The 19,886-nt window shown below is 33.6% G+C and overlaps 1 protein-coding gene across 1 annotated transcript in view; it reads right to left on the bottom strand.

Moving 5' to 3' along the window:
• LOC119636958 overlaps positions 1–19,886 on the bottom strand; it is a 282,667-nt gene that overhangs the window by 77,554 nt on the left and 185,227 nt on the right. The window contains 1 exon segment of the mRNA XM_038032717.1: positions 3,376–3,524. Within this exon segment, the coding sequence (XP_037888645.1) occupies positions 3,376–3,524 (149 nt within the window).

The following is a 19,886-nucleotide window of genomic DNA, read 5'->3' as shown; positions in this document are numbered from 1 at the left end:
AATAACTGGAAAATGTATTATATCGACTTAAGCGTCTGTGGCTGATTATGTTATTATAGAGAAACGAACTCAAAACAAGCAAAAAGGGGATGAGCAGAAAAATACAACAATAGGCGCCAGACTGATAGATGGACTGCCTGGAAGATTAGATTAAATTGATTCAGAATTCGGTTTTAAACCTGATAAGTATAATAGAAAGCGGCTGTATGTCGAATCCTCTAACTATTACACATTTATCCGCGTGAACTTAATAAACTAAAAGTATAATAAGTAGTGTAGACTATAAAAGGCCTGGGGAACGTATTCCCTCTCATGCTGCGGTATATAGTACTGCTGCTCACACTAACGTTTTATTCAATTATATTTTAAATTGAACACATTTCTTGCAGGGGTGAACTATTTGCCTCTATTAGATCATAGAAGTACCGAATTTCTCGCTTTTTCGAGGTTCGCTCTATACACGTAGTTGTTATGTTAAAAGTTCTTATTTTAAGAAGAGAACTGTATAATCAGTAAAGAGTAGTTAAAGGTTTTCTATCTATAATCTAGCGACGGATTTTTCTCTTCAATTGCCTAAGACAAGGATAGGAAGAGGACCCTCTTTCCTTTTTTGAAAAAAAAGGGCACTTTTCGTCTCCTCTATATAGTTGTAGGCTAGGAGTTTATAAAACTGCTCTCCAGTTAGTCGCGATGGCACTGCGAATGGCTACCGGATTGGGATACAGTGGGAGCTGGGCTGCATGTACTTTTGGGAAAGCACGGTACGCTGGATGGCCTTCGCAATCGTAAGGAAAGTTTAAAGATAAGCGGGGCTTCAGCTGCGTATACTTTGCTAATGCCCACAGCTATGTAGGCGTATGTTTATTTAATATATAACCTTTGGATGTTCACGGAGTTCAAAATACTGGGACCTGACTGATTGTTGGGTGCGGCCATTTGGCGAGCACCGTGGTGGTTGTGGTGGAAGCTCAACAATTGGCCTTTAAGCTGACAAGGCTGGCTAGAAAAACGGCTCACATTCATTTTCTTTGTCATTCCACTGCTTTCAGGACATTAGGGCTGCTTTCTATGGAGATTGCTCTACCTCCTCGCAGGCGCCGGTTACCGCTTGTCAAATTAACACATTTGGGGCGCCATAGAATTAAGCGCTCATGGCAGATACTTTTCGGTTAAATTGCATAGGCATCTGAACATATTTCTAAGATTTACCTATTTCCTGACGTAAGAGGACGAAGAATTTTAACTTAAAGTTTCAAGCTCGATACATTACTTGCTATGATATACAGGACGAGTACTTCAAATAAGACGAGTAAAATGAGTCCACAATCAAAGAAAAATTTTTGAACAATGAATTTTGTGAGCGCATTTTAAAAAATCTTTTGAAAAAAAAATAAAATCGCCCTATCCTTGACCGATGCGCTCAACTGCCAAATGTTTCGTGTTATAGCGAACTTATTTTGAAAAAAAAAAAAAAAAATTCAAAATTATTTTCAATAATCATGCAAAAAATGTGTTACAGGAAAAAAAAAAAACCTAAAATGCCGGCTCTTTACGATAGCACATAGTATGGTGGGAATAGTCCTTTGACAAAATTTGTAATGACAGAAAGAAAAAAAAAAACCGAAAATTCACTTAGGATTCATGACAGTGTAAAAAAATATTATTTACTTTTTGTTTATATATATATACATATATATATATATATATCTTTTGAAGTTTATACTTCCAATTATATTTTAATGAAGGTCGCACAACTTTGACGCACAGTCAGAGGAGATTTTTTGTTTTCATTTAATTTCATCATTAACTTGGATACGTTCATTAAAGAATACATGATAATCTCAAGTAATATTTTTTTCTGGTTCATCTTTTACGGACCGACAACATACGCGTATATTAATCATAAATTGTATGTATGTGTATAGAAGAAGAAGTTATTTTCATATAGAATAATGCGAACATATTTAATAATTTTTTTTTATTTTTATTTTTTTTTAATATTTTTTCAGATAGTAACGAGTACGAGAACAATTATGGTATAAAATATTTTACATTTCATTGAATGCACAAGTATAGTGAAACTATGTAAGTTATAGAAAAGGTTGTGGTTGATTTTTTCCGAACTATTTTTTTTTTTTTATTTTTTATTTTTTTGCTATTTAGAGAAAATAATAAAAAGAGAGAAAAAGTAAGCGCTACGTACAAGGACGTGCATGAACTCATCAGTACCATCGATGCATGCCTTCATCAACATCATCATCATCATCATCATCATTATCATCATCATCATTATTATCGTCGTTATCGCCATCATTAGTAACATCGCGACCATCATCAGAAGTCGGAGCAGCAGGAAATGTAGTAAAAATACTAAAAATATGTTCTAATGCAACGTTTGTAACATTTTAGAAGGTTTTTTTTAGTATGCTTTCCTTTTTTTCTCCTTTTAGGATAGAAAAACCCTAACCAATATGAGTGCAATTCGAGGGGACAGAGAAATTCCATTTACACACTTTTCAAATCATATGTGCTGGAAAATTTTCTAATATTGAAATTTTTTCTCCTTTTTTCACTTTTTTTTTTCTCTTTCTTCTATAATCATATCACATCATCAGAGGATAGGTATGCTAGTATTATCATTTCATTTGTAACACTTAAAAATCGCATAAGTAAATTTATCCAACCAATTGTCAATTTGCTATATGTTCCTCTTCTCGTAGAGGCGCTCAACGAAATAGAAATTTCGCAATTGCCAGAAAGGCATCTGCAGCAGAGTGTGAAAGATTGAATCGGAAGCCGCGATAGCAAGATTTAAACAAATGAAAAATCATCGACAAAAATTTATAAAATATTGTAAATTCATTTCATTAATAACAGTTCGCTGACACTCATCTATGAAAGTTTTTGTGCACTCGTGTATGCCTCACCCCAGGTGCTAAGTACCCAAGGCTCAACCCAAGGCGCATATAGCTCGCTTTCTCTCCTTTCTTTTTTTTTTTTTTTTTTTGCATTCATGAAGCGCCGTTCATAGCATTCTCAAAAAAAGAGGTCAGGAAAGTAACAAAATTGCAAACATACGCAGAGTGATTTTTTTCTTTCTTATTTTTTTTCTCTCTCTTTCTCCGTCTCTCTCTCTCTCTCTCTCTCTCTCTCTCTCTCTTTTGAAACCGTTTCGAAATGGTTTTCATTGTATAGTAGAAAATATACATAAATATATATAAAAGTTTTTTAAAAAGTTTAAAAGAAAAAAACAAAAAAAAGGAGTTAAACGAAGAGTAAAAGAAAAACTTGATTTTGTGTTTTTATATTTTGAAAAAAAGGAAAAACAAAACAAACAAAAAAAAAAGGATATTTAAATGTGTTAACATCACTTACCTATCTGCTTGCACTGCTGAACCAGAAGCCGGCTTTAGGCTTTTAATTGCTTTCAGCCACTTTGTTTTCATCGATGGCGCAGTGGCTGCGGAAAGTTTACGTTCGGCGCGCGGTGAACCCGGATCAACTTTGCTCACGAATAGTTCCTTCTGCAATTAGCAATAAAGACGTAAAACGAAAATCAACTTTTCTTCATAAACAATTAGCGGAGAATTTCACTTTTTAAACTTAATTAGTTGCAATTTTATGCAATGAGTGATTTAAATAGAAAAACTTTCATCTCTAAACATTCCATGTAGCCTATGACTTTCAGCACAGTCATTAACCGTTGATAGTCGGACAATTATTCCGTTTTGAATAAGATGTAAAATATAATAAATAAGAAAAATATTATTATCAGCTTAAACCGAATATTTTATTATAAGTCCGATGGGTTTCTACATTCTGCTCGAGTTATAGTACGGAGTATATTAAGCTTATAGCAATGCCAGTAGGACTTACAATAAACGCATTGTTTATAAGCCATATACGTCCGTCTATCCTATCTGATTATGTTTTTTATTTATTTTTTTTTATTTTTTATTTTTTTGTTCAACGTAATCAATTTATGAGATATCTTGACGAAACTTTATATAATTTACAGGGAGTGCTGATCACAGGGGAACACATTTGAGAGGGGATTAGATAAGAGCATTTTTATGGCATCCTATCTATTCCTTAAAGGTCTAGAAATGTTTTTATTTTTATTCTAAGCAGCTTTAGAGATATTTTGACGTTGTGTCCCAAGAACGCATCCCTCTAAAAGTTGATTAGATCAGACCATTTTACCGCCTCTCCACTTTATTTTTATCCAACACAAACCAACTTTTTTTGACATTGCTGTTCAAGGACGAATCCATCTGAAAGTGGATTGGATCCATTAGACCATTGTCATGATATGCACTCTGTCCCTCCAATATCTGATCAGGTTTTCTTTGTTTATCCAACCTAACCAGTTTTTGAGATATTTTGACAAAACTTAATATACTTCATGGGGTGTTTTCGCCAAAGCCGAACTTCTTTAAAAGTGAATCGGATCAGACTAATCTTGTGACATTATTTATATGACGCCTTACTTGAGAAACTCGATTATGTACAAAAAAGTGGTTTTCGAAATTTGCCGGCTAAATAGAAGTATTTTCTCGTATTAACGTGAGGTGAAAAGTTGTGCTCGGATAAGCTAGCTTTCTGGACCGTCCACCATATAAGCGAATTTTTAAATGAAAAACTTCCAATTCTAAATATTCGGTTATAAAATTAGTCTATAATTGACATGAAAACGAAGTGTACTAAATTTGGACTAGGTAAGTCTATTTTTTGGGTACAGCTTCTTGTAAGACTTCTCCTGGGAGAAGTCTTCTTTATATGGCAGGAAAGTTTTATTTTTAATATGACGAAACCAGCTAAGGAAGGTTAATTTTATTAAACTCAAACCAGATCAGTCCACGTTATCCCTGAAAGGCTCCCCAAGGTATAAGTTTTTACCATTTTCGCACATAAGTAAATGAAAAATTGCATTAAACAAAGTGGTGTAGAGTATATAAAGGTCGTCCTGCCCGCATGTAATGTTTTTAATTGCTTTCTAAACAAATACTTTTCAATTTTCAGTGCGATAATTACCACATGTCATGTACGTAGGAGTGTAATATGTAGTGTGTGAAGTGGACAAAACGACTTATATCCACGGTTGATCTCTAATTAACGGCTCATATAGAACCCAGAGGACGTCATTACGTAACTGTAAAGATTACTTTAATAAGACACTACACAAGTAATCGAAATTTCTTATATTTGCACTGGAACGCGTCTTTTTGTTTGATCCCAAGTTTTTTTGTTCACTTTCCCAAGTCATTACATCTGTAAGTTATGTAGTGAAGCATGATTTAAGTTACTGTGGTCGTAGATAACTTGCACGAATTTTAATTAATTGCAGCCGCTCTTGAAGAATATTTAAAATAACTGTTCCCCATATATGCTTAAAATAAACGATAAATAATAAAATAAGTTCCTGCATTATATAAGAGGACCATATACTCTCTCTCTCTCTTTCTCTCTCGAGATGTATAATTTTCAAATATTGCAAACACTTAATAAACCTAATAAGCTTTCTTTGGCGGCTTTTATAAAAAAACATTTAAGTTAAAATTTTAAAAGTGAACACAAATTGGTGAAAGAAAAAAAAAAGGAAACATAAAGAATAAGAGAGAATACAAGCACAAAAAAATAAAAATTTATAGTTTTTCTCACTCACTTGAACTCTACAAAGGGAAAAAATTAAATTAAATGTTAAAGAAGCGAATCGTCTTAGCTTAATGCATATAAATGCGCTCTGATAAGAAATGTAAAATAAAATTTAGTTAACTTTACAGCAAATTATTCATTTAACGTTTGAAATTAAAATATTAAGTAATTGCCTTGTTTGAATAGTGCAAGATAAAGGGAAATTTATGACCAGGTAATTGAAAGAACCTTGACTTTAGCACTAAATACAGCTTTATCTAGCGCCGTTTGTCAGCATGTGTAAGTGTAGGTTAGATGAATATACGACAGCAATCTATGAGTTGTGAAAGTTGTGGAGCTAATAAGCGAAATAGCGGAGTGTGTGAGAAAGTTCGCCATATTTATATATATTTCCCCTTCCAATAAAATTCATTTTTCAAAACTCTACATAAGTTAATTACGAATAAAATTTTATAGACGAATTACTTTCTCTGAAAAATATTTCAAGCGTAAGCTTTCGATATTGAAGATTCGAAAGTCTTCACCTTCGCTTTTGCTTCTTTCCAGAGGTGATCCTATCAATTTTTAAAAGCAAAATTTCCCCGAGAAAACTTTAAATGCGTTTGTGTATGTGAGTGTGTATATGTGAGTAATGACTAACGAGTCACGGAACCCTTACTTTGAAATTCGGTATTTTTCGGAAATTGTGCGCATTACATAATGATGCGAGCAAGAAGAAGGCCAGAAGAAAACTGCAAGAGACGTCCCAAAAATATATTGGGCGGCCATAAGTCAAACATCCAGGATATACTTTTTAAAAGAGAAACTGGTTTAGCAAAATTTACTTCAATACATTTTACATTATGCTGGCATCTATTTATTTATTCATTCATTTATTTTGACATGCAATTCAGCTACAATCAAATAAGAGCCGTACTCAGCTCGAGTAAGTTCTTAATAGTAAATCTTGAGCCAAACATTAAGATCAATTTTTATAAATAAGAAAATACGCTACACCATCTTACAGCTATTCATGTGACGCTTTTCCAAGGTAAAGCGTTGTATGAAAAACGTTCGAAAAAGTGTCTCGATCCGATTCATTTTCAATACGTTTCTTGAACAAGAACAAATTTTAGGAAAATATCTCAAAAATTGGGAACCGTACATTGAATTCAAGAAAACCAGACAGACAGATGGACGGACAAGTTTAAATCGACTCAAAAAAGAATTGTGAATCGATCAATCCTGAGTCACCCGAAAGATGGGCCTATCCACACACTTTCTGGATTTTCATGAAAAAAACAAGATGTACACCTCCTGCATGGCGACACACTCCCAGCCCGTATGGATCTAATCTAGGAATGAAATATTAAATTGTTTAAAATTGGTGAAAATATTAATTTTAATTTGTGAATCCTGGGAAGGTTTAAAAATCAGCAGTTAATTTAGACACGACATAGGCAAGACACGCATCTAAAACAAATTTGTTTTGATACGATCATCGATATTGAGAACTAACTAAAATATGGAAAAAATTGTGAACATTAAAGTTAATCCCTCCTAATAAAATCGGGGAGTTAAGAGTAGCGTTTATTATCTTAGTAAGAATGAAATGCCTAAGATAAACATGCTGTTCCCCAGTGAAGGTAAAGCTTGTGAGGGTCAAAATCGTTGGTTCCCCACGTACTATAAGCTAAAATAAGTACTGCAGGTATTTTCGTTACTAAATCTATCAGATAGAATTTAGGAATGATCAGCGCAAACTTTCATAGCAACGGGTAGTCTGGAAGATAGGGCAACCCTATTCGACCTCAGTCCAGTTGATCTCGTATGAAGATACTATAATCGCGGCTAAATTCGAACTTTTGCTTTTGAGTGGAAAAGGCAATCGTAGTTCGGAGACTTCTGCTTCCTCCCTTATGTGAAGCACGAACCTAGACAGAGATGCTTAAATTAAGTCCACAAAATTTAACAAGGACTCCTACGACATAATTATTCTAATGTATATCCACCGGTAGAACGATCGTAGGAAGGTTCAGCGCGGTTATGTAAACCTAGATTAAATATGAAATGTAAACTAATATTTATTACGATGGGTAGACGATAGATGTAAGCAAATCAAGGCCAGCACATAAGTAAAGTGAAGAATAAATAAATAAATTGTCGTTTCGCACGACGTCCGACCAGATCCCTATGAATCTGATAACGGTAAGTCAAAATTTTCAATAGGATCTCTGGAGTAAGTAAATAGTGTTGAGAGAAAGACTTGGCAAGGAGGCGAATTCATTGTCTCTCACAAGCGAAGAATAAATATTTCTTGAGCGATTTCTTCAATGAAAAGATGATTGAATCGTTAACTTGCATTTTCCATTTCCCGAAATGTATTTTATTCCTATCACAGATAATGTTTATGATTTTCTATTATAATGTATATAAATCGAATGAATAAGTAAACTTAACCTTGTTAATAATGCACAAATTTCTTCTTCTTCTCCTTTAAATGAAAATAATTTGAGAGCAATACTTTTGAAAACAAAAGAAACGCTTGTTGCACATCATTCTCGATGATACCATTATATGAAAAATAACTCAAAATTTATTAATTAAATGTAAAAGTTTCAAATACACCGAACAACCACAACAACAAGTTGAATGAAATTCTTAATAAAAGCGAAGTCAACCATGCGTTGGTAACCGTAACACAATTAGTTCTTAGTTGCATATCATTTGTAGATTCATTGAAAAGATGAAAACAATACATTGAGTTAATTTCAATTTTATGCAATGTCTCTGATGGGTATAAAAAATTCAGATTTAGAAATATTTTCATTCAAAAAATGAAAATAATTCAGAACTTGAAGAAGAAGTTATTGAAGCGTAGATACAGTTTGTTACGAATGTGTAGAAGGATGCAGGAGGACAATTCGTAATCGTTTACCAAATCAATTATAAGCATGTCTATCCGTCCGTCCATCTAATGTCTGCCGATGTTTTCTTCTCAATCTGCGCTATCTTTGCGATATTTTGATACAGTTTAGTACTGTAAGGAACCAAAGTCGTTCCACAGGTTCTTTGTCTCTAAGGGGGGAGCTAGTAAGTTAGGCTAAGAGAATTAGAACTAGAATAAGTTAAATTAAGAGAGTTCGAATTAGAGTAAAGAGAAACCAGACGAAGTTGAGAATAATTATTTTAAGCTGAAGTTTAGTCAGGTTATTCAGTGCTAGAGTAAGTTAGAGAAAGGAAGTTGGTCGCAAGGTGAATTAGAGAATGGACGTTTTGATCTAGCTCTCACAATACATACTGCCATCTTTTGCCCAATGATGTGACTGAATCAAAATGAACTGAAACGGCTTACACCACTTTCTCTAAAAAGCGCTATTTTAAAAGGCGGGTTATAAAAATAAAGTTAGCAATTTTTAAAATTTCTCAAACAAAATCTCTAAGCAATTATGTTCCGTCTTACTACCACTGATTTGGACCGTTAAGATTGAAAGGTTGAATTTTTTGAATCCCCTATCATATGGCAATTCGTACAAAATGCAAGCCTTTGTATGGCAAATAAGTTCAATTTTTTATATTGGATTTTGAAAGCTGATCTGTAATAATAATTTTATGCAAAACCAATTACATCAAATTTGTACTCCGTACACCTAGGACTTCACCCTTTACATAAAGGTTCTCATGAAAAGTAAGCCTTTCTATGGCAATAAAGTTCAACTTATAACACTTTACGATTAAAATAGATAAAGAGTAATAAGGTTTTTGAAAGGAAGATTAATTTTGCTTAAACTATAACACGTCAGTTGATATTTAGTGCACTCATTAAGGGCTCTGATGAAAAGGATACATTTACTTGGAAGCAGGATATTATTTTTTTTAATCTTTATAACGAAAATATATTATGAAGAATTATTTTAAACGCAATAGTACAAAGTATTATAAATTAGCTTTCAGTTAAGGAAAATATACAAAACATGCTTTCCATCTCAAATAATTAATCAGACGAAAATCAATCTGGTCTATGGTTAACTTGATTCAATTCTAATCAAAAACTTATAGCTTAACAGGAGGTACTGTAGAAAGTAACCATTTAAGTGACGTGTAATTCTCGGCGAATGGCTGGAAAACTAATGGCATATGGGATATTTTACACGCATTATCTTCAAACAGGCACCTATAATGTCTTCTTCTTGCCTCACGACTAAGCGAGTAAGGCGAAAAACACAGTCCGCATTTGGCTAAGCGAAAAAAGGATCTTAACGATATTTCAGTGGAATTTTGCATTCGCAGTAAGGAAGCAAGGTTCATGCATTGTTTGGCAGCCACGGTTCATACAAGGAGACGAAACAATAGTGAAAGTATTTATGCTGTTTTATAGTCATACGTCAAGCTGGCGGTCCTTGCTTCATATCTAAAGCAACTGTGAAAACAATGGACTGAAAATTAACTGTCGGTTCTAAAGAAGACGAGCAGAGTTCCGTTTGCTGGCAAAGTTATGGTGTCAGTCCTTATCATTGATGAACGGCGAGTATTATGTGAACTTATTGCGGCGCTCGAGTGATGATCGTGCATCTGCTGAATTGCTTCCTCGCCCAACCTATTCTCGACATTTATTCCCTTTAGAATACTTTCTCTTTCAAACTCCAAAGTCCGCTCAGCATTTCTCTTAGCTATTGACCATAGTCTGAGTTAAGAGAAGACTATATTGAGAAATAAAAAGAGTTTTAGTTGAGATATTTCCTATCCTAGGTAATTATGGACGACGTTCTCTTCATCTTTGCCATGATTAACTTGATCTGTTAAGCGAAAAGTTTACAACAATATGAACATCTTGTGATAAATTTTTATAAATAGTACTAGAGAACAAGGTTTAGAACCTTGACTTCTAACCGACCTATCGAACCGAACCGAACGATCTATCTCAAGCGAACTTAATTTGAACTTTGTCATAGTTAACAGTTATTTAATATTTGCTTTCTATTTCTAGTCTTAATATTGCTTATGGTTCGTTAGTTACGTGTAACAAAGCTATATTGGAGAAGGCATTTGACCTCAACGTTGTTGCCATTAGTGACGTTTAATTTAATTTTAATACGCTACCTTGCTGTTAGTGTGGTGAAGTATTGTACTCCTATGCGTGTAAGTTATAAAGCAATTATATTCACTATTATAATTTAATGCGTTTTTAATTAAGACCATCGAACACTTGCAAAATGTCCGCGTGTACTTAAATTTGCTCGCTTTAAAGTTTCAATTGAAAACATATACAATCTGTAGATACGCATAGGTACATATATATATATATACAAGAAATTCTAAAAATAATATGTGGGTAATAAAGTGTCGGTTAATGATGTGCTGTTGCTGCGTCAAAAACGAGGTCATCCTACGTCTATCTACACATGCTGCGCGGCGAGAAATAAATGAAACTTCATAAATTTTGATGATGAAAATTAATTAATTTTCATATGAAAATTTGATGATTGCACGCATAATACGCAAAAATTAATGAATTATTTATTATAGAAATTTGAAACATAATTTTCAAAACCGAAAATTTCAATTAGCCTAACACAGCCGTCAGTCAAATGAACAGATGAACATGCAAATCCCAACGTCGCATATAAGTAAACAAGCGATAAACAATACCGTAGTGCATAAATATATATATATATATATATACGTCAAGTCAAACTCGTTGCGATCAATTTGTGCAATTAATATTTAACAAATGCAATAAAACACATTTAAATATATATATATATATGTAGATATATATATATACCACACCATATATATATATATATATACCACACCATATATATATATATATATAGACCACAAGTACGTGTAGACGCGTGCAATTGCAATTGTTTATTGCCAAACCTGTGTTGTGTGCCGAAAAATGTTTCTCCAATGCACATGCACATCTACACATGCAACGTTCCGGATGCTTGTGGAATATTGTAATTTTAACGTTGTGCGAGTGTATGTGTGTATAAATAGTTTCGCGCTGATATTTTATGACTTTCTTTCATTGTTACTATTATTATTATTATTATTATTATTATTATTATGGTTGGTTGTTATGGTTGTTGTTTTTATTATTTTAGTTGCTGTTGCCGGTGCGGTTAGTGATGTTCGCTGTGGTAACATTTGCGAATAGATAATTTTGTTTAAACCACATGCCCAGCTTTTTTGCTCACTCCTCTAAATACGCAAACACATGTTTGTTTAGTTAATGCATACCTTTAGGCGTGAAAAGCTTTGCAAATATAATCTTTTTTGTTGCATTATTTTGTCCGTTGCACTGTAAGTCATCATAGTATGAATTCAGCCAAAAAGTGTTGTACATAAGGGTTAAAATGAATTGTAGAGATTTTAATAGTCATTCGGAGAAGTGATTTTTTTAGAAAAAGGGAATAACTTAGTTTCCTTACCGACAAATGATATGAGAGAAGAACTTTTAAGTCTATTAGTATTATTATTAATTTAGTCGCACAATAAATTCTAAGACTAAAGTCTTAAAGCAAGAGCATGTAAGGCTATCGGCTTTTATTAAAAGCTCTACCGCATTTGAGATTCGAACCCACGACCATTGAATTGTTAGTCTAAACTATGCCTACTCGGACACTCAGACGGATACTTTTAAGTCGAAATTTTAATTATTTACAGAATACATAATTGATTTAAACCTTTGCTTACTTTGTGTAAAAGAAACAATTTTAGCTTACGGTAAAAATATATATAATAAAGCGGTCGAGAGTTTCCAGGATTAAGAAGAAAAAAACATTTTTTTTTTTTTTGGGAAATTCTCCAAAAATAATTGCAATCAGTCTATCGTTTCTCTAATATTTCAATGCTTACTTTATAGAATGAGTTACGAAGCGCCTTAAGATATGCTTCAGTGATCTTATAATTTGATCCAATTCTTTTTTGCTGTACCATTCTTTAGAGATTTGTCACAGCCGGGAGCAGATTTTGAAAATACGGGGGATGAGACAGAAAGTCGAGCAATTCATGTAATCCATTTTTTTTTGCTCCCAGTAATATGTTAAGTTTTTTATTGCATTCTAAGTAAACAAGGTGTTCGCTACGAAAGCGGCTTTTTTCATATTCAAATATTCAAGCAAAATAATGAGTATCTTGAGCCTTTTGATGTCTATAAAATGTCAACTGACAGACATAGCATAGATAGATTTCTTGCAACTACATTTTTCAATTATCGAGATTAGTTTTTAGAATTTTCTTTCATGTTCTTCAGCGCATGCAACTCGTTTGGGCGTCCATTCTGTTTAGCATCATTTCGTGCTTACAAATCCTTTTGAAATCAACAAACCACCGACAAACTGTTCTTTTCGCCGAAAACGATTTGCTACAACATTTTCCCAGCACTTCCAAGCTAACGTCGGATGCGAAGGACATGTTTTCCCATCAAAAAGAAACTAGATTTTTACATTACTTAGAAAACAAGAAAAGTTATGTCGCACAATTCCGCTGTGTGCTCGTAAACAAACGCACGAAATGAAATTAAATTTCAACAGATGTCCTTCTAATGGCTACTTTTTCCTAAATATACTATGAATTTTTTCTTCGAGGCGACATCTATATGCCAATTCCAGAAGTCGTTGAGGTACATTTTTCATTTCGCGGAAACTATAAAATCGTCATATCTTTTTGTAAGTTGGGACCTTTTTTACACGGATTGATCTTTAACAGCTACATAAATTCTCGGCTCAATGTATTCAGTTGTTGATCTTGTAAACAAAGACAAGTTAAATTTAGGATTTTTCTAATGTATTTGAGTTTGCAAAACAATGTTTTTTACCTACAAAGGCGTCACAAGCTGCATCATTACGGAAGATGAGACCGTACGATGTGGAAGCAATCGACTAATTTGGCGAATATTGTACAACAGGAGAGGCAGGCCTTTCAAATCAAGATCATGTTGGCGTTAGTGTTGTGCGTTATGAATTTAATTCGCCAAGGCAATCCGTTAACAAGGAATAATATTTGGGTGTTACAGAGGGAATGGATGAACTGACGAAATTGAGATTTGTGAAAAGGAAACCCTTTCATTCGTCTTAGTTTCATATACAGTACTATTCGTACATTAAATAAATGTATATATAAATAGGTTACACATTGAAAATATATAAATTTTTATTTTTTTTTTTGTTATGATGTTGTTAGTGATCTCGAACACACCTCGATAGGCTCATGAATAGCCACACAGAGTTTAATTACTACAAGTTTCCACCAATCGTTAACGCTTTGTGCGTGTGTGACATGAACACTGTTACATTTGTAACAACTCAATTTATACGCTTCCAATTTTGAAACGCGCATGCACTAGCAAAGGTTTGAAAATTTGCATACTTTTTAAAATAAGCCGATGAACGTATATTACATAAAATAACTCTATGTTTACTACGAGGCAATTGTTTTATTAATAAACGGAAAACATTTTAAAAGTATGTTTAAATTTTGCATTCATTTAACTGTAACGAGAGAGAGAGAGAGAAAGATAGACACAATGGCAGACATGTAGACATTTTTAGCCAGCGGGCAAACATAGATTACGGCGAGTTAAAGTTAAATACTTTAACTAACAGTTTTTGAAACTAGTTAAAAATGCCTGGCTTTAGCCTGCAATATTAAATGGCAGATGAAAATCACATTGTTCTCGATGCATATATTACAGATAAAATAAAATAAATTTAATTTAAACTCTCTCTCTCTCTTTCTCTCTCTCTCTCTCTCTCTTTCCGTATTAAGTAAAGGATTTAGTTTACTCGCAGAATATTTGCTTGTAGGTACTTGTCTGCTATTATGGTTTAAGAGCAAACGCAAAGCATAAGACAGGAGCCAGATAAAGTAAAAATTTAATTACAATTAATTACAATTTTTATGAAATGAAAAATGATGAGAATTTTTACTGAAATATAATATATATATATACATATGTATATTTATATGAAAAATGATCTCATTAATTAGCCTTGTAGAAGAAAATACTTAACGGTCTCTTCTTTTAATTAACCAGTGATGAAAATTTCGCTAACAATTCACATAATATGAGAAAAGCATGTAAAACCAAGAGAGTTTCTCTCATTGACGCATAAAACCCCTTCAAACCGCTAAGTGGAAGGTAAAGGCGTGGTTTTAGGTTTTGGTTTAACGTCGCTTACAAAGTTTCTTTGCATTTTCGGTTGTTAGAGCATTGCTGCTTTATCTTACACAAGCACATCATAATGTATTTATAATAACGAGAGCAACGAACAATTAAATTCGAATATGGACAATTATTTATTACATGCCACGCCACGCCACGCCACACCACTTGAAGTGCAGGGTATGCTAAGTTTATGAGAAAGATTTGAGAATGATTTACCTTTTATTATACCGATCGATTCTGTATCATTTTCTGAATCGATTAAAACCTGTATGTCTGTTTGTTTTGCATTCTTACGTTCATTCATACCTACAGGTGGCAATTTTTGAGATATTTCAATTAAATTTGACTTCCGTCCAAGGATTAGCGCTATGGACAATAATAGTTAATATCGGATAACTTTTCCGACCACTCCCTCCGTAACGGCTTGTTTTGACAAATCGGTGTAGGAAAATATATGTCACGAAAAAATCTCTTAGTAATAGTATTTCGGGATCTTTAGTTGACGCGTAAACTTTGGATCGGACAGGGAAATTTTTTGAACCTCGTGCCATATTTTAAAAAAGCCTAATTTCCAGTACTTCTTGATGAAAATTCGTTCATAATAATAATTTGACATAAAAATTAAACTTTGGACCACGGAGGCCTGTTTTTTTTTTTTTATCCCAACCCATATAAGGATTCTAATGAAAAATAGCGCTTTATATTCCAAAAAGGATGAATTTTTAATATTTCATGATATCCGCAGTAAAGGTAACCCTTTCATGACGAGCAAGCCGAAGTTTCTATGACGGAAACAACTAGAGAACAATGATATCTTTGAGAAGTGAACTAAGTTCGCCAAATTTAGACGACGTTGACGTTTGCTTATCCTCTATTAGGAGGGCTATCATGCTAATAATGCATTTGTCCACAAATAATGAATCATTTTTAAATGGTGTAAGACATGTAATGGTCGATCTCGGCCGACTGTAGCTTTCTTATTTGTTTTTGCATAGAAAGAGAGGAACCGTTTTCTTTTCATTACCTAAAACATTTCAATATTTCAGACATTGCAGAGTAGATAGCTACGTACTTAAACAGTTTAATAGTACTACGAGACTGCAATACATATTTAGTTCGCAAAAGTAAATAAATACATGCTGTTCCCATAAGCAGTAAGAGTTATCTCAACTATTTACATTTACTTTAAGAGCATGTAGTTGCGCGAAATATTCTCGTCCAGTTAATGCAAATAGTTTGAATAGTGGAAAATACACGCAACAATTTCAAATATTATCTTTTATTATCTTGTAGAAAAGTTATATAAAATATTGGCAGCAACTACAAGTTACGATGGCACCGTCAGCTACGGTAAATGGTTACAGCATCTACGAGTAATGATGTACTGTTAACTACAATTAAGTATTCGCCATAACAGGCATATATGGACGTCATTGCAAGTTGCTATATGTAACGACAAATCCTAATGTCACTGGAAGTTATCGTGTGTATTTGCCGTAGCTATAATGCCTCATGCCTAAGCTTAAGTAGAGTAAGAGTAAGTAATGACAGTAACCGCAAGTAATGCCGTAATGTAATTATTGGCGAAAATTACAAGTTATAAGTAAGTTCTTGCATTTCCAAGAAGTACAAAAGTTGTCACTGTCGCTAATGATAAGTACTTTTACTGCAGCTACAAGCATCGTTGTAGTAGCAAATTACTGCGGACCATCACAAATGCCGCGATTAAGCCATGTTGTAATATTTATTAATTGTAAGTATAGTTACTGATGCCACTGTCATTTACTGTAAGCAGTCGCCGCTACAACAACGAATACTGCTACAAATATATGTACAAATATGGTAAGTACATGCCGTAGACACAAATATTGAATTCATTTCAAATTATCAGAAGTCACAATAAATATCGGAGTAAGGTATTTCAATTTTTTCTAGCCATACTTAAGGCTTAATGTCGAGACCGTAATTTGCTGTAAATAATATCAGTTACTACAACTACTGCTTTCATGTCAGTTACGCTTCATTGTAAGTTTGTATAGGTAACAATAAATATTGGCATCACTGTAAGTTATAACATACCTCTGTCGTAAATACAATTACAGTAGATTCATACATTGTAGTTGTATAAATAATTCTAAATTACCAGATTGATCAACAACTTCCGGGGCTGAATATAATATTATATATAAATCTGTCCCTATCTTTTTACTCGTTAGCAATTACAGCTGCAGGACAGCATTAGGAAAATTCGAAAAACCCCATGTTAAGCAGAAGATCCTTTTTTCAGAGATCAGACTGTTTAGGAGGTTTTAATAACTCCAACAAAGAGCCAACAAAGGTAGGACTTTTCCATTTCCCAGTATTACGTTTAAGTGGTTTCCAAAGACATCCAAGCTAATACTTTTTCTATCCAACACCCTAAATAATAAATAAGCTCAAGAAAGTAAAATGGGTGGTTATAGCTGATTTTATCTATTTCGTCACACAGAGGACGTCCCAAACTTAACGCAATATTTCAATTAAATGGAAAATGTTTTTCTCTTCCTCATTGAATTATAATGCATGTAGGATGGGGTTATGCGTGGAATAGCACGTTGGGGACATTGGTTTTGGTAGTACATATGCACCCTTTTATCAAAATTTTCCATGATCGTATTGCGTCAAGTTGGCTGAGTTCCGTTGACGCAGAGTTAAATTTCCTATTTTAGTTCCTCGTCCACGGACAGTTGTGGGCTCCTTGACATAGATCTTTGAACTTAAATAACCCCATAAAAAGAACTCCAGTTAGCCTGATCGGGTCACGAAAGTTGAAGGCGCGTGATACGTTGACTTTTGTCACCAAAAGAATTTATGCCACACACATTGCACAGGCAGAAAAAGGGAAAGGTAGCCACGTCTCATTGGAATCAAAATTTCTCTGCTGATTGGAAATAGACATATATACATACATAGTATCTACGTATTGTGAGGCGCAAACTTTTCTAACAAGAAATACAAATTTCTAGTGAAGAGGAGGACATCGTGACATAAAGGACGAATTCGTCATTACTTGCTTGTACCCCGCGACAAGGTAGTGTTCCTAATCATTATAGAAGAAGTTTGATTCGATCTTATAGTAACGTGTTTTGTCGAAAGAAAGAATTAAAACTGACAATATTAATGGATAAATTATCGAGCTCATGCTCGCTCAGAAACAAGAAAACGCAAACTGTGGGTCCCCCGGTCGTGCAAATCGCTTGACTTATACCCCATTCAAGGTTGTATTTCGCCAACATTACCGTAGCTCCAATCCGAAAACATCGGTTCTGATTGCCCCAAACCCATCGTTCGTTATGTCAACTTAGGATGCGTTACATTTAATTATTTTAACTAACTTAACCTATCACTCCCCCCAACGAGACGGAGAACATGTGAGGTTAAAACGAGGGCCGACTTCGAATCCTCACAACGTATATGTATAATGAGCGTGATAAAAGGTCGCCGTGGTTTTCTACCACTAGACGGCGTTTATGCCTACAGATCGGGCAACACTTACTTAATTGTGAACAAGCGCTCATAAGGTCGATTACCTGATTCTCGACTTTTGGTTTCCGTTGGAAAAGTCAATAACTTACGTCGAAAGCGTAGTGTGCATTTTCCATTGGCACTACTTGAGAAAGTTTTTCGATGAATACCAGATTCGTTGAGAACACCTTCTAGGCTAAAAAATTGCTTCATCAGTTTAAAGGACGAATCGTTACTTGTTTGACGTGCTAGGAAAGGGACGTCAAACTTTTCAACTTTTGAAAATGAGCAAAAAAATGAATAAAAAACATTTGCTGCAAACTTTAAACGCGAAGAGTGGTCATCCTACGCTTCACTTCACTTGATATAAGCGGTGTCGGCGTTAGACTTTCCCTTCTATTCGCCGAGTATAATTCAATTAGTAATATTAACTCAGTGAAGTGAGTTGTGTACAAGCCTAATGAAAAGCTGAACAAATATTTCTAGTAATAGCAGCAGGAGGGCATAACTTAGATTATAGAAGAACTTTGTTTACCTTTGTTTAACATGCGTTCGAACAAACATTTCTAATGATCTAATCGTAAACGTGAACAAATCGAATATAGAACTAATGAAGAGATATGAAAGAATGTTTTTTATAGAGCAATTTCTAAAACAATTTACAAATCAATTCCATGGTATATGCAAAATAAATTCTTACAAAGGAAATGTCAACAAGAATTCTATCATAATGCAATCACTTGGAAATGTTTGAATCAATGAATGAATTTTTTTTTTTTTTTTTTTTTTTTTTTTTTTTTTTTGTTATTCTCTGTTAGAGAAATAAATGTTTGAAATTGATTTTCTCTTTTTTTCTCTTTTTCTCCTTTACGATAATAGCAGATAGAATGGCAAATAGACAAATGGATAGACATTGCGATAAAGTTAATGAAGGCACTTTCGAAATGCAATTTCTATAAGATGCTCAAACAACAAATGCAGCAAAATGAAACAAAAGAATGTGAAAACGAATCTTGAATGCACTCACCCTAACTAAAGTCAAAATGTTTCGAATAATTGAAGAATTATTTCATTTCAGATTAACCTGAGATTTTGAGGGCATAAAGTAAAGTAGCAAAAAATAAGTGAATATAAAAATTTTATGTCTATTCTTTACGAGCAGTCTCGATATGAATTTGCTTACAGTTGCGAAACGAACGATAAATTTAATAGATTGATAACGTACGATTGTTATTATGTGTGAGGAGGGCATAAAAATTTCCCCATTTCAGCATATTATTATTCTTTAATATTGTTAAGTAAGTTTGCCAGTCAGCAGGCAAACGGAAATATTTGACATAATGTGAAAAAACTTCCGTTCCTCATGCAATTCAAATATAATTTATGTAATATAAAGTAGTCTTGAATTTAATGAGTTACCCTCATAATGTAAGGATGTAAGATTGTAAGCAAGGCAAGCAGGCAGCCCAAGCAAAGTGGATTCGAAACTTTGGAATGGAACTTTTTTTTTTTTTTTTTGAATATGAAAAGGAAAAAACAATTTTTCGTTTTCTGATTTATTTTCGGTTAA

The sequence above is a fragment of the Glossina fuscipes genome, unplaced genomic scaffold (assembly GCF_014805625.2).
Source record: "Glossina fuscipes isolate IAEA_lab_2018 unplaced genomic scaffold, Yale_Gfus_2 42, whole genome shotgun sequence".
NCBI lineage: Eukaryota > Metazoa > Arthropoda > Insecta > Diptera > Glossinidae > Glossina > Glossina fuscipes.
The sequence above is the reverse complement of the archived record's forward strand: the minus strand, read 5'-3'. Positions and strand labels throughout refer to the sequence as shown.